General features: G+C 40.2%; 1 protein-coding gene across 12 annotated transcripts in view; it reads left to right on the top strand.

The window, feature by feature from the left end:
• LETM2 (leucine zipper and EF-hand containing transmembrane protein 2) overlaps positions 1–16,392 on the top strand; it is a 171,128-nt gene that overhangs the window by 133,487 nt on the left and 21,249 nt on the right. For all 12 annotated transcript variants that reach the window (XM_033948609.1, XM_033948608.1, XM_033948606.1 and 9 more), the window contains 2 exons: positions 1,990–2,100; positions 3,133–3,222. In XM_033948609.1, coding sequence (XP_033804500.1) covers positions 1,990–2,100; positions 3,133–3,222 — 201 coding nt within the window. The remainder of the gene's footprint in view (positions 1–1,989; positions 2,101–3,132; positions 3,223–16,392) is intronic.

Below are 16,392 nucleotides of genomic sequence, written 5' to 3'. Positions count from 1 at the left end.
CAACCGTGGCCAACGGAGGGGCTGTTGTATGTGTTCCCTCCTTGGCCATTAGTAGGCAGAGTACTGCTTCGCATTGTTCGCCATCCGGGGCTGGTGGTCTTGGTGGCTCCGGATTGGCCTCGTCGTCCGTGGTATGCGGATCTGGTGAGGCATCTGGTGGCGGATCCTCTTCCTCTGCCTCTCGAGTGCGATCTTCTGACGCAGGGTCCCATTCCCATGTTCGACCCGTCTCCCTTTTGTCTTACGGCTTGGCTCTTGAAAGGGGCCGCCTGAGTAAGAAGGGATATTCCGACAAGGTGATCTCTACACTTTTGGGGTCCCGGAGGCTTTCTACCTCTCGGGCTTATGTACGGGTTTGGCGTCTTTTTGAGGAATGGTGCCGAGCGCGGGGAGTGGTCTCCTTTCGCGCTTCTCTGCCTAACATTTTAGAGTTTTTGCAGGATGGCCTGGATAGGGGCCTGGCCTGGTCTTCTCTTCGGGTTCATCTGGCGGCCCTGTCGGCTTTTCGGGGGCTGGTGACAGGTCAGCGTTTGTCAGCCATTCCTGATGTGATTCGCTTTCTTAGGGCGGCCAAGTTGCTCAGGCCTCCCATAAGGCCCTCGATTCCCTCTTGGGATCTCAATCTGGTTCTTTCTGTTCTAGTGCGCCCTCCTTTCGAGCCGTTGGATGGCTGTTCGTTGAAGGACCTTACGCTGAAGTCGGTCTTTTTGGTGGCCATTACTTCCGCTAGACGGGTGTCGGAGCTACAGGCTTTCTCTTGTAGGGCTCCCTTCCTGGAGTTTTCAAAGGAGCGGGTTGTTTTGCGGCCTGTTCCTTCCTTTCTGCCGAAGGTAGTTTCTCCTTTTCATGTCAATCAATCGGTGGTCCTCCCGGTCTTGGGTAGTCGGGAGGGTTCTTCTGAGCAACGACAGCTGCGCAAGTTGGATGTCGGTCGGGTCCTCCATGCTTATGTGCAGCGGACCCGGGATTTTCGGAGCTCCGATCATCTCTTTGTGCTTCTGGCGGGTCCTCGTCGGGGGGCTGGCGCTTCTAAGGCTACTATTGCGCGCTGGATCAAGGAGACGATCGCTTCCGCTTATCTTCTGAGTCAGAAGCCGGTTCCGGAGTTTCTCAAGGCTCATTCCACTAGGGGTCAGGCGGCTTCTTGGGCTGAGTCGTCGCTCGTGCCTCCGGTGGATATTTGTAAGGCTGCGGTTTGGTCCTCCTTGCATTCATTTGTTCGGCATTATCGGGTAGATGTTCAGGCGCGTCGGGACGCGGTGTTCGGTGAGCGTGTTCTGGTATCGGCCCTTCGGGGGTCCCGCCCGTGAGAGGGACTGCTTTGGTACGTCCCAATCGTAAAGTTAACCTCTACTGGTCTGGAGAGTGCTAAAGAAGGAGAAATTAGGTTCTTACCTGCTAATTTACTTTCTTTTAGCTTCTCCAGACCAGTAGAGGTCCCCACCCTGTCTGTTGTTGTTGTTGTTGGGGCTGTTGCGCGGGCAGTTTTTGGTTTTTGCTGCGGGTTCTAGTATTTTTCTAGGGCCGGGGAGAATTGAAGAACAGCGGCTGTGGCTCGGCTGGCTTAGCTGGCGAGCTGTGGGGACCTTCTTCCTTCGGGAATTTCTCCTCTGCATTTTCCAACAGCATTTTTTGGGTATGTTATTTGTTACTCCTTTCGGAGTATTGTTTTTTCTCTCTGTTGTTTCCAGTTCTTGGTTCTGCTTGGCTATTCGGCAGACTGAGGGAAATAGAGAGGAGGGGCTAGGATATACTGTCCCAAAGTTTTGTTTTCAGTCTCCACCTGCTGGTCATGATTAGATATATACCCAATCGTAAAGTTAACCTCTACTGGTCTGGAGAAGCTAAAAGAAAGTAAATTAGCAGGTAAGAACCTAATTTCTCCTTATCTTTGTAAAAGTCTTTTATTAATCTTTTAAAAGGTGTTATTTGCTAGAACTCTGTATTATAAAGTTTAAATGCTATTTTCCCTTTTCTGTTATATAATAGTGGATAGACCTGCATCTGAAAGAAAATGTTCCTCCATCCCTCCTCTTACTTTCTCGAGCTATGTATTTAACAGATGTGAAGCCAAAGCCTATTGAAATACCACCTATTGAGGTAAGATACTGAAACAATGTCATTTTTCTTTTTTATTTTAATAACCATAAGTTTTACTGGATACGATTTTAAATGTTACTGTGATATATTCTTGATATGATCCATCCCAGGCCTTGACCAGGAATTGTGAAAGTAAGCTTCTTAATACGCTAAGTGGACTGGCTTTTGTGAACTTTGTACATGAAGGACGTACTTACGTTGTGCTTGCTAGGTGTGGATACATGTAACAAGTGAACATTTCCACATTGTGGAGACTGGTAAAATGACTTTTTGTTGTGCAGGAGTTAAAATATGGAACTCCCTTGTGGGCTAAATACGAAATTGTCGTGAAAAGGGCTTGTTAGAAAATTACTAAAGATGCAATTATTTGTAGATGCCTTTTTCTAGCTAATAATTCTCTTCCCTGGCATAGTTGAACTATTCATGACTTTTATTATATAAGCCATGGTATTAGTTTGTAGATATGATTTCTGAGGATTATTTGCGTGTCTGTTTTATTATGTTTTTATAATAGTATGTATTTAAATCATGTAAACCGTTTAGTTTTAAGCGGTATAGAAATTTTAAAAATAAATAAATAGTATTTCAACATGGCTTGAACCTCAAACATTTCCAAATGTCATTGGTTGTATCCTTACCACCTCTCAGAAAATGGGATTACTGCATTCATCATCAAATTATGGTTTATTAATTTATATTCTAAGATATATATATATATCTTGATTTTCTTTGAGGGGAGAAGAGGGAGAATAGAAAGGATGGATTAAAAAGAGAGCAGAGCTTGCAGGTAGTGAGGCCTGGAACACAAGAACAGAGCCTAAAGGTAGAGGCCTAGTATGAGAGCCTTTCTGCTTTAGTGAAAAGAATTTAACTAAATGCATATTTTTGCTAAAGCTGGTATCTTAGTGGCCATACACATTTTGAGCAACTGTTAAGATAATACCCACAGTATTTTGTTGCCAACCAGTTGCCTCAAAGGTTCTTTTGGAATTTGTCACAGAGCAAACAGATTGATATCTCCCAATATTTCAGCTGCCAAAGACAGATCCTGTTGTGGAAGAGACAGTTTTAGACACTAAGAAGGCTCTAGGAGATCCTGCTTCCAGCCTGCAAGGAATAAAGGTCAGAAATTTGCACATTCGCTGTTTCTATTAATAATAAAACTTAAGGAACTTTATTCTATATTTAATTACAAACTAATCCATAAGAGCATGCTAAGCTCCTCAGTATTACCACATTCACATTGCTAATTTCTTTGGGTGGTATAGGTCACATTTTAAGCCCAATAAAGTTCCTTACCTAGAGAGCTTACCATGGGGCAGTAACAAATTTAGATGTCTTTTAGAAGTAACATACTATAATATTTTACTTGGGGGAGATTAGGAGAAAAAAATAGTAAATATTTTGGAAGTTATTTTATAAAGCCTTTTCCATGTATAATGTATGTTTTATGCACAGAAAAGGCAATTTATAAAATTCTACAGTCCTTTATGTGTATAAAAAGTAAATGTGGAAGCGTACCCCCCTTTTTAGAAAAGCGCTGAAGAGGTTTTTAGTGCCAGCCAGCACGCTGAATGCTCTGTGCTGCTCCTAGGATCATAGAGTTCCTATGAGCGTCAGAGCAGAGCACTCAGCGCGCCAGCTGGTGCTAGAAACCTCTTCTGCGCTTTTGTAAAAGGGGGGGGAGATAGTCTGTGTAGAACAAAGGTAGAGAAATTATATTATGTACACATTTTATAAAACACGCAGGAATCAAAAAATATAATCAAACAACCTGATTGGATAAATATATTCAAATAAAGGTTGTAATAAAATCTTCATTAATATTCACTAATATTCAGGGCTCCTTTTACAAAGGCCTATTAGTGCCTTAACACGTGGAATAGCATGCGCTAAAATGCCGTGTGCACTATCCTCTACCGCCTCCTTTTGAGCAGGCGGTAGTTTTTCGGCTAGCGCGCGCTATAGTGCACGCTAATCCGGTATGTGTACTAAAAACGCTAGCACACCTTCGTAAAAGGAGCCCTCAATTTATTTCAACAATAACTCAACTTATGAATATAAGTATGATATATTGTACTTAAAGGCCTTGATTCTACAAAGTGCGTCCCGATTTTAGGCAGCTGTAGGCATCCTACAGCTGTCTAATCAGCCAATCGGGATGCACGTTTTAAAAAAATGCTCCCCAGGCAGGTTTCCTATATTGAAGGCGCCTCCGGGAGCCTAGGGAGGCCCGCAAGATGCCTAAGCTCGCCTAAAGGCCTTAGGCGAACTTAGGCGGCCCTATGCGTCTCCCTAGTAGAGGAAGAGACGCTTAAAATGTAGGCCAGCAAAATGCTGGTCTACATTGTAAGTAGACGCGGCCGCTATACTGATCGTGGCAAGGGATCTCCCTGCTGCAATAAGTATAGCGGCCGCGGGCGCCTGTCCCATCACCGGCAGGAGGATGCCCAACTCCTCCTGTCGAAACCCTGAACCCCCTTCCCCCCCAAACTGGTAATCGCCGACGGGAGGATCCCCAACTCCTCCTGTCAGAACCCCGGACCCCCCTCCCTCCCAAACTCGTAATCGCCGACAGGAGGATGCCCAACTCCTCCTGCCGGAAAGCCCGACGACCCCCCGCCCCAACTAATCTCCCTCCCCCAACTAACCTTTAAATGTTGGTCGGCTGGACGGGTCTTGCTACCGTCCAGCCGACAGGTCCGCCTCGTGGAAATGAGACGGGCCCGCCCCTTCCCGGCCCATCCCCGCTAAATCTAAGGCCTGATTGGCCCAGGCTCTAGAAGCCTGGACCAATCAGGCCTTAGGCATAGCGGGTTCGCCCATCCCCACTAATCCTAAGGCCTGATTGGCCCAGGTGCCTAGCCTGGGCCAATCAGGGCTTAGGATTAGTGGGGATGGGGGGACCTGCTATGCCTAAGGCCTGATTGGCCAGGCTTCTAGAGCCTGTGCCAATCAGGCCTTAGATTTAGCGGGGATGGGCCGGGAGGGGCGGGCCCATTCATTTCCATGAGGCGGGCCTGTCGGCTGGACGGCAGCAAGACCTGTCCAGCCGACCAACATTTAAAGGTTAGTTGGGGGAGGGAGATTAGTTGGGGCGGGAGGTCGTCGGGCTTTCCGGCAGGAGGAGTTGGGCATCCTCCTGTCAGCGATTACCAGTTTGGGGGGGAGGGGGGGTTCCGACAGGAGGAGTTGGGCATCCTCCTGCCGGCGATGGGACAGGCGGCCGCAGCTGCTATACTTATTGCAGCAGGGAGAGATCCTTGCAGTGATAAGTGTAGCGACTGTGTCTAATTTAACCTGATTCTCTAACCAGCGTCTGTACCATGGACGCCAGTTACAGAATCGGGGTTTAGTGTAGGACCGATTCTGTATAGGACACCTCTCCTGGGCGACCTATACAGAATCAGGACCAAAGTGTTCATGAAGAAAATCAAGTGTGTATTTATAAAATTATATGAATTTTTCTGATACACTTGTTGTAATATGCAAAACTGAATAAAGAAATTATAAAAAAAAACTCAACTGAGTAATACATGAATATTATTTTCATCTAATAGTGAACAGGGATCAGCAAAGAACAATTGATATTCAGATATATTTATATAAAATTTTCAATAAATTATTTTGAAATTGGTTGTAGTACTCAGTTGAATCATTGTTGAAATAAAATGAAGATTAATGAAGATTTTATTGCAACTTTTATCCCAGGACAAGCAGGCAATATATGCTCACATATGGGTGATGCCATCCACGGAGCCCAGTAGGGACAGTGCAAAAGTGTACTGTTGCTTTAAAGTTTTTGAAGGTCTTGAGACAGCCCGTACTGCGCCTGAGCTGGTGCCTTCCCGCCTGACGTCAGCTTGCAGGACCATCAGTTCTCCTTTTTCCACTGAGCTGAAGAGCTGTGTTAGTTTAGAGTCGGTCTAAACTCGCAGAAACCTTGATTTTTTTTTTTTATGCCTTCACAACTTTTTTTTTTCCTATGTTTCATGTTTTATTTTGTAAGGACCCTTGTGTACCTGGCTGCTGGGAAGGGGCCACACAATGTATTTTTCTTTATAATAGGACCATGAACTACAAGCACTCTTCATACAGTCTCACTCTCTCTCTCTCTCTCTCTCTCTTAGAAATGAAGCAGACCACTCCAGATTTTTCTTTCTTTTTTTTAATTTGAAATATTTATTAGAATTTTGAAAAGTATAACCAACAATAAAAGTGGATATCAACTCACATACAAATGCCGTATACAGTATCAATACATAATAATGTCTCTACCAATAAGTACAAAATGCAATGACAAACTGCAAGACAAAGAAATGGATATCCTCTCCAACAGAACTCCACACCCCCCACCCAAATGCAAGAAACTGAAACAGCTCACAATTGACAACCCCCTGTTGTTCCCTTAAGAAGTCCTCTCCACAGAACCAGTCCCCCTAGTTCCCCCTCACCCCCAGTAAACTTTTTTTTTTAAATCTTTATTACTTTTTATTTCTCTCAACAAGTGTACAATATTATTACAATTAATTCACATAACTCACTTGACATTCTTACACAATATTATTATACATGTTTTAATTCCCCCCCACCCACCTCCCATCCCTTCCCATATCAATAAAATAATCTATCCAAACATATACATACTTAGACATCCCTCTTCTTTAATACAATTAATCATACTTTAACCTATCCCTCCCCCCACCCTTTCTTCCTCAAACTCTTTTTTCATTTTATTATATACATTAATGCACAACAAATATATCTCATCATAGTACATATATCCCCTAATATTTCATAACAACATATTTCCAATAATTTTACCCCCTTTCCTTTTCTATTCATACATATAGACCATGTTTCTTATATCCATTAATCAGTTGAAATATACCGCTATTTAATTGGATTATCCTATCCCCCCACCCATCCCCATTTCTACAAATTATCCCCTAAGGAAAAAGAATAAACCTTAATCATTATAATATTCAATTAATGGCCTCCACACCTCCTGAAACCTTTTAAAATGCCCCCTCTGTACTGCAAGAAATCTTTCCATCTTATACATATGGCATACTGAGTTCCACCAAAAACTACAATTCAGTCTAGAACAGTCTTTCCAATTTGTCGTTATTTGCTGAATTCCCACACCAGTAAGAATCATCAGTAATTTATTGTTTGCTGCAGATATTTGGCATTTAGCCCTCATGCACATTCCAAAAACCACTGTGTCATAGGACAATGCCACATGACTCTCCATCATTAGGTTAACTTGATCCCAGATTGATATCCAAAATGCCTGAATACATGGACAATAAAATAAAAGATGGTCTAAAGTTCCAACTTCAATTTTACAATGCCAGCATCTATCAGACTTAGAGCAATCTAATTTTTGTAATCTAGTAGGGGTCCAGAATGCTCTATGCAACAAAAAGAACCATGTTTGCCTAATAGATGTCGTCATCGTACCTTTAATTCTCCAAGACCAAATACGTGGCCATTGAGATGCATTAATCTGATGCTTAATCTCAATACTCCAAATATCTCTTAATCCATTTTTTGGTTTCTTATTCAAATAATTAAATATAATTTTATACCACTTTGCGGCCTGGTGTCCCAGAAAATCTGCCTGGAAACATAAGAATTCTAAGCTGTAATGATCATTTAAATATTTCCATTCAGGGAACCCCACCTGAATAGCCTGCTTCAATTGCAACCACTTATAACTTTGTTTTTTATTCAGACCATATTTATGTTGCAATTGTGAAAAATCAAGCAGCTTACCATTATCAATTACTTCCGTTAAGGATCTTATACCTGCTTTAATCCAATCCTTCCAGACAACCTTAAACCCGCCTATTTGTATCTTGGAGTTTACCCAAATAGTCTGTTTCGATTTTAAAATAGAATCAGGAGTTAATTTGTCTACAAATCTTAATGTTTTCCAAGTATCCATTAATACTCTATTGTCTTTACGTATTCTAGGCACTTTTATACCAAGCAGAAGATCAAGCCTAAGTGGAAAGATAAGTGATCTCTCCACCCGTAACCACTCTGGTAGTTGTTCCAAAAGCTCTGGGAGGACCCAATACATACCTTGGCGCATGATATAGGCCTGATGATACCTATAAAAATTGGGAAAATTTACCCCACCCTCCTCAATTGTCTTTGCAAAGACACTAGAGCCACTCTTGCAATTTTACCCAGCCAAATAAATTTAACCAGAATACTATTTAATTTTTTATAGAAAGACCCCTGAAAAAACACTGGTATCATTCCCAATTGATAGCAAACTACAGGCAAAATCATCATTTTAACAGTTTGAACTCTTCCCCACCATGACAAATGTAAAGGATTCCATTGCTCACACAACTCTGTTACTTTTTGTAATAAAAATTTTTCATTTATTCTCATTGTCTCTTCGAGGGTTTTATTCAACCAAATACCTAAGTACTTTATTCCATCCTCTTTCCAAATAAAGGGGAAAGAATCAAGTATACCTTTTGTACAATGCACATTTAAAGGTAAAATCTCTGATTTATTCCAATTTATTTTGTATCCTGAGAATTTTCCAAATGTATCTATTACCTCTAGTAGACATGGAATTGTTGTTTCCGGATTCCTCAAATGAAGCAAGATATCATCTGCATAAGCGGATACTTTATATTCCACTCCAGCACATGGAATACCCTGTATGTCCTCTGCCTGTCGAATAGCTAACAACAAGGGTTCAAGAACTATATCAAAGAGCAAAGGAGATAATGGACAACCTTGTCTAACTCCCCTCTGCAATTTAAAAGCATCTGAAAAATTATTATTTATGTATAAACGAGCAGTTGGGGAGCTATACAGTGCTTGAATCATTTGTATAAATCCGGATCCAATACCAAACCACTCCATAGCTTGATACATGAAATTCCATTCTAAACGATCAAAAGCCTTCTCAGCATCTAGTAATACCGAAAAAGCCGGATCATTAATTTGTTTTGTTAAATAATACATCTGAAATGCCAGTCTAGTATTATTAGAAGAGTGTCTTTGAGCAACAAATCCAGTTTGATTCATTCCTATTATATGCGGAAGAGCTTTAGCCAATCTTAATGCTAAAATCTTAGCTAATAATTTACCATCTACATTTATTAAAGATATAGACCTGTAGTTTGAAACCAATGTTGGATCTTTATTTGGCTTTGGCAAAACAATAGTTAAAAATTCTGCCATAGTGCCTGATATACAACCTTTATTCAGTTGATCCTGATATAATTTTAATAAATAAGGTAAAAAGGAAATTTGAAATTCTCTATAAAACTGTACCGTAAATCCATCTCCACCTAGAGCGGTCCCAGCTCTAAGGGATTTCAATGCCGTTTGTAATTCTTTTAGTGATATAGGTTCATCTAAACTTCTTTTTATATGATCAGGAACCTTAGGACCTTCAACTGAACTCAAAAAATCCAACCCATCTTTCACTTTATTTAAATAAGACTCAGAAGAATACAGCGATTTATAATACTTCAAAAATTGTTTTAATATACTTCCAATTTGAGAATGAGAATTCCCTAACTCATCTTTAATTATATCTATTTTCTTCTTCCTTTTTTTTTTTTTTTAATAATTTGCCAATAGTCTTCCAGCCTTATTTACACTACCATAATACAACGTTTGCTGAGTAAAAATATCTTTCTTTACTAATCCAGAGGAAATCTCATTATATTCACATTTTTTTTAACAGTATTTGAAATGTAGCTTGTTCCCATTTGTTAATCAATTTTAATTCTAAATTTTTTATTTCTTTTTCCAAACTTACAAATTGCTTCCTTAGTTGTTTCTTTTTATATGCAGAATATGATATAATTTGTCCTCTCATCGTTGCTTTGAAAGCATCCCATAAAATTTCAATCGACATTTCCTCTAAACCATTAAACAAAAAATATTCACTAATTTTGTTCTGAAATTCTGTGCAAAATTTAGAATCAGCAATCAATGTATTATCAAACCTCCATACAGGTTTGGAATTATCTTGATCTACTAAGTTAACTTCTATCCACACACCACCATGATCAGATATTACTATTGGTTCTATGTCAGCTTTTACAACTTGCTGTACCATCTGATCTGAAACAAAAATATAATCAATTCTTGAAAATGATTGATGAACATGTGAACAAAATGTAAATTCCCGATCATTGAAATGAAGAATACGCCCTATATCTTTTAAATTACATGATTGTATCAAATTATCTAATCCCATTGATTTCATAATTCTACTAGGCTTTTTATCTATTATTGGATCTATAACAGCATTGAAATCCCCTGCCACCACTAAATTAGTAGTAGCCAGTGGCAAAATTAATTGTTGTAGAGATTTAAAGAATTCACTTTGATTCGAATTAGGGGCATATACATTTAGTAACGCCATTGTATTATTGCCCATGCTCATGTCAACAAGTAACCACCTTCCTTGAGGATCTGCTTTAACCATATTAAATGTTGCTGGACATTTTTTATTAATTAATATTGCTACTCCTGCTTTCTTTTTTATCGCTGGTGCATATAAACATTGCTTTATCCAATTATCTGACAGCTTCATAGACTCTATTCCAGACAAATGTGTCTCCTGCAGAAAACAAATATCTATATTTTGTTGCTTAATATATGACAATACCTTTTTCCTTTTTATTGGATGATTGAGGCCATTTACGTTCAAAGAAAAAATTTTAAAACCCATTATATAAATAAAATATAATATACAAATATATCCTTCTCAAACATATTATAAACTTTTCCTTTTCCCTTAAACCAAAATACAAGCTTACCCTCCCTCCCCACCTTCTCTGTCCCTCCCAAATACCCATCCCCCTCCCTCCCCACCCCCATCATAAATGAAGACTTTGAAACGCACATACTGACTGTGTAAAAGAAAAACTCCCCACAGGCAACATCATACTTAATCTACCCGCTTCCCTATAACGTCTTATTAGCAATGAAAAGACAAAAAAAAAATAAAATATATATATATATATATATATATATTTTCCTTCTTTATTCCTTTAATTTTTTTTTTCCTTTTTTGTATTTATTTATTTTTTAATTTCTTCCTCTTCTCCTTTTCCTCCTGTCTTTTTTTTTTCCCATCTAACCCTTAGTATCTCATATAACATACAAGAAATAAAAACTTCAATCTTTTATATGTATTTCCCAAACCTTTCCCATTACTCTATAAAAAATCTATTAATAACTTATAAATAAATTTCAAAGGCATTTTTATATCCTTTATTATATTTTTTTCCTTTTTTTTTTCCTTTTCTCTTCTCCCTTTTTTTTTTTCCTTCCCCTTTACTTCTTTCAAATACTATAATCCTAACTCCTATTCCCCACCTCACTTATATAAACAACCCTTTACATTTACCCTTCAACCCCTTTCAAAAATTAGAATAATCATTTAACACATTAGTCATTTCCATTTTTCCAAGAATTAGACAGCATTTATATATCATCATTCATATTTCTCATTTGAAGACATCAAACCTATGATCTTCTCTCTTCTATATGGATCAGCAGTCCAGACTATTCCAATTCATACGTTCTTCATTAAACTGTCTTTACCAATCTACATCCAGCAGATCACTCAGCAACTTTCTCAATTCCATTGACCACAAAGCTCAGTCCAGAATGTTGTCAATCTCCACAGGTAAATTTCCTCTAGCTCAGTCCATTATACTGACAATCCTCATGGTTGAAGTTCCTCAAACTCAGTCCAAAATGCTGCCAATCCCCACGATTGAATTGCTGCGAACTCAGTCCAGAATGCTGCCAATCTCTTCAATTAAATTATCACCATCTCCAACTATAACACTGCCAATCCCCACAGCTGCATTGCCTCAATCTCAGTCCAAAATGCTGCCATTCTCCACCTTTAAATTGTCACGAGCTCAGTCCAGAATGCTTCCAATCTCTTCAATTAAATTACCTCCATCTCAGACCATAACGCTGCCAATCTCCATAGTTGCATTAGCTCAATCTCAGTCCAAAATGCTTCCCAAAAATGCTTCCCATCTTCACAGTTGGATTACCATAATCACAGTCCAGAATAATGCCATTCTCCTTAATTAAATTACTTCCATCTCAAATCATAACGCTGCCAGTCCCCATAGTTAAATTGCCTCATGCTCAGTCCAGAATGCTGCCAGTCTTCACAATCAAATTACCTCGAGCTCAGTCCAGAATGCTGCCATTCTCCACAGTTAAGTTTCCTCAAGCTCAGTCCAGAATGTTACCAATCCCCACAGTTAAATTGCCTCATGCTCGGTCCAGAATGCTGCCAGTCTTCACAATCAAATTGCCTCGAGCTCAGTCCAGAATGCTGCCATTCTCCACAGTTAAGTTTCCTCAAGCTCAGTCCAGAATGTTACCAATCCCCACAGTTAAATTGCCTCAAGCTCAGTCCAGAATGCTGCCATTCTCCACAGTTAAGTTTCCTCAAGCTCAGACCAGAATGTTACCAATCCCCACAGTTAAATTGCCTCATGCTCAGTCCAGAATGCTGCCAGTCTTCACAATCAAATTACCTCGAGCTCAGTCCAGAATGCTGCCATTCTCCACAGTTAAGTTTCCTCAAGCTCAGTCCAGAATGTTACCACTCCCCATATTTAAATTACCTCGAGCTCAGTTCAGAATGTTGCCAATCCCCACAGTCAACTGTCTCAAGTAATGGAAATGACAGTTTTATATTCAAAAACCATACCCCACTATGAATAAAGTCAAATAAACATAACCTATGCATCACACTATTAAAACATTAACAGACTTCTCATTAATATCTTCATTTTCATTTTAGGTATTCATCGGGCTTTCACATTTATCTATATATTCTTTTAACTTCTCTGCTTCTTCAAAACTGAGAGTTTTGTTGTTATGAGTCACCCGCATTATAGCCGGGTATACTAATCCAAACCTGGCACCCATTGCTCTCAATTGTGGGCGTAATTCTAATAGCTGTTTTCTTTTATATGCAGTTTCCTTGGCAAAATCCGGGACTATAAATATCTTTGCATCCTGACATTTCATATTTTTATGTTCCTTTGCTAATTTCAGGATCTCTTCTACTTGCTGATATCTAAGTAGCTTACATATTAAAGGTCGCGGTACCTTTTGGCTGCTTAATCTCTTTGCTGGAATTCTGTGCGCCCTTTCTATCTCCAACGGAAACTTACTTTGAATTGGTAGAATCTTAGGTAGGAAATTTAACAGAAAAGTAATAGGATCACCCTTCTCAATCTCCTCTGGTAATCCAAGTACCCTCAAATTGTTCCTTCTTGCACGATTGGACAAATCCACAAAATCCCTTCTTAATGCTTCAATTTCTTTATGATCTTTTTTACACAGTACTTTTTCCTCCTCACATTTTTCCACCCGTTTTTCTAAACATTCCATTTTCAAATCCACTGCATTTAACCTTTGAGTTAAACTCACTATCTCTCCTTTCACCTCCTTTATGTCTTTTGAATTTTCCAAAACGATATCTTTTATCGTTTGTATTTCTCTCATAAGATCTCTGTTATCAATTTCATCTGCTGGCAACGGCACCATCTGCGGGGAAGTGGAGTCAATTTTTGATCTTTTAACAGACCCCGATCCAGCTCCAGCCACGGAAGATTTACTTTGTCTGCCCGACGCCATTCTTATACTTCTTTTCTCTCACTAATTTTGTCTTTCCTTTAAACTTTTACCGCTATTTTTTTAAAATCAAGCTGCCTGTCACCACGGAGCTGTTTCCTCACACAGCCATCTTCGTTCGCCTCGAAGCCACGCCCCCCACCCCCAGTAAACTTAAAGTGTCCACTTTGTCCATAATTACAGTCCAGATCCGAACAGAAGAGAAATAATATCTGGGTCGTTTAGCAATCGAAAGCTCCATCTCACGCACAGTGTGGAGCTTAGAGACCACTCTACAACAGTAGGGGGCGCTAACTACTTCTAGTGGCTAGCAATTAAACATTTGGCAGCAGCTAGTCCCCAGCGGCGAAGTTTAGTTTGCCAAGTATAATGACACACATTGTTAAACCCCAATAAGCATTCCCGAGGTGCAAAGGGGATCGCAAGTTGTAACAGTTGTGATAAACAGCCTACCACCTGCCTCCAAAAAAGCTGCAAAAGGGTACAGTCCCACCAAACATGAAGAAAGGTTCCCAAAGCCACCCCACACCTCCAGCACGTTGCAGAAGTTCCAGGATACATTTTATGCAGACGGGCTGGCGTATAATACTACCTAGTAAACACCTTATAAGCATTTTCCTGGATAAGAACACAGGAGGAGGCCTTTCCCACCTCTATACAAAGCTGGGTCCATTCCTGTTCCAAAAAGGAACATCCCAAATCTTGTTCCCATGCTGCTTTATATCGGGGGTGGAAGGGAACTGAACCCCTAAAATATTGGTAAAGAGCTGAAAGGGGCCTAGGCAAACCTCTAAGCTTGATCCACAAATTTTCTAAAGGAACGGATGAGTGAATAGACCCCCCCCTTCCATCCCTGAGAGTGAATAAAATGTCGAATCTGTGAGTAAGCCAGAAAATTCCCTGGGGCAAGGCACAACTAGTTTAAAATGCATCAAAGGACACCAGTATCCCCTTATGCAAAACAGCCCTAAAGGTCTGAAGACCAAAGCGTCCCCAGCACAAAAAAGGCAGAGTTCTCTCTGCCCGCAGGGAACTGAGGTTCATCGCATAGCGCCCCCAGAAGTGAAAGTACCAACCCATCACCCCATCTCCTCCTTGTCTCGCACCATAAACGCAAAAGATGCTTCAGAAAAGGATTGCTCTGACTGCCAAGTATCACCCTTTCCGATTAGGAAGACCAGAGCCAAAACTGTAAAACATGAGGTCCCACTATTTGTTGCTCCATTTGTTCTACAATCTTTGCCTCAGCTATATCCCAGTCTAACAAAAGTCTCAGCTGCGTCACCCTGAAATACCAAAACAAATTATGGAGTGCTCACCCCCACATGATCGAGGCGCCCACATACACTGCCGAGAAAGTCGAGGCGGTTTCCCCTGCCAAATGAACTTAAAAAATAAGGCGTGAAGTTGTTTAAACACTAAGATCGGAACCGGAATGGGTAACGTTTGAAATAGAAACAGTAAGCAGGGCAGAACATTCATTTTAATAACAGCTATTTGTCCCCACCAGGACAGCCACAACCCGTTCCACCGCTGAAGGTCCTCCCGAACCTGCCGAACAATATGAGCATAATTCAAAGCATACAGCTGAGACAGATCACTCGAAATATGGATTCCTAAATACTTAATCGCCCCCAAGGCCCACCGAAATGGAAACATCCCCGATAAATGAGCGACATCATCTGTATTCAGAGTGACTCCCAACAACTCTGATTTATCCTTATTAACAGTAAACCCAGACACTGCCCCATATTCCGCAGAAAGGTCTATCAAAATAGGGAGGGAAAACTCTGGATCATGCACATACAAGAGCACATCATCTGCAAATAATGCAATGCGATGTTCCTGATCTTCAACCCAAACACCTCTCAGCTCCAAATGGTCCTGAATACGAATAGCCAGGGGCCACTCCAGATTTTTCTAAATTGCAACAATGTTTGAAAGCAATGACAAATTGATTTACACAGAACAAACTTATTTTAAACTCCAATAAAACTACGGCTTGCTGGTTGATCGGCTGCTCCCTTCATCCATCAATTACTCCAACCTACTTGATTCGCTTTGTTGACTGGGAGTGCACCTTGACACTTCACTGTCTTTCCATAACCATGTTTCTAATGTTTTGAAGAAAGGTTTCCTTGAAATTTGCTGTCCTAGACCTTTAAAAAATGTACTTGATCACTCAGCATTGCATACACTATTGAATGCTTTTGTTCTCTGCCATATTGATTATTGTAACATCATTCAGGCTGGTATCTCACAATATGAACTTAAATGGTTACAAACATTACAAAATACCACTCTGCAATGCCAAAAAATATGATCATTGTTCCCCTCTTCTGAAATACTTACACTGGCTTCCAGTCTCCTTTTGTTCTCATTTTAAAATTCTCTGCTTGGCCCATAAGGCTTTTCATCGGGGAAAACCCTCGTACCTTGCAAATTTCATCCTCTGTATAACCCAGCCAGAACACTCTGATCACTATGTATTTCTCTCTACCTTCAAAGGCACGTTATGAAGCTATTTGTCAGGCTACTTTCTTTTTTTCTGCACCTAAATTATGGAACAATTTTAAGGTGGCTTTGAAGATGCACCTTTTCGAGAAAGCCTTTAATTAA

The sequence above is a fragment of the Geotrypetes seraphini genome, chromosome 6 (genome assembly GCF_902459505.1).
Source record: "Geotrypetes seraphini chromosome 6, aGeoSer1.1, whole genome shotgun sequence".
NCBI classification, from domain to species: domain Eukaryota; kingdom Metazoa; phylum Chordata; class Amphibia; order Gymnophiona; family Dermophiidae; genus Geotrypetes; species Geotrypetes seraphini.
Note: the sequence above shows the minus strand (reverse complement) of the source record. Positions and strands in the feature narration are given on the sequence as shown.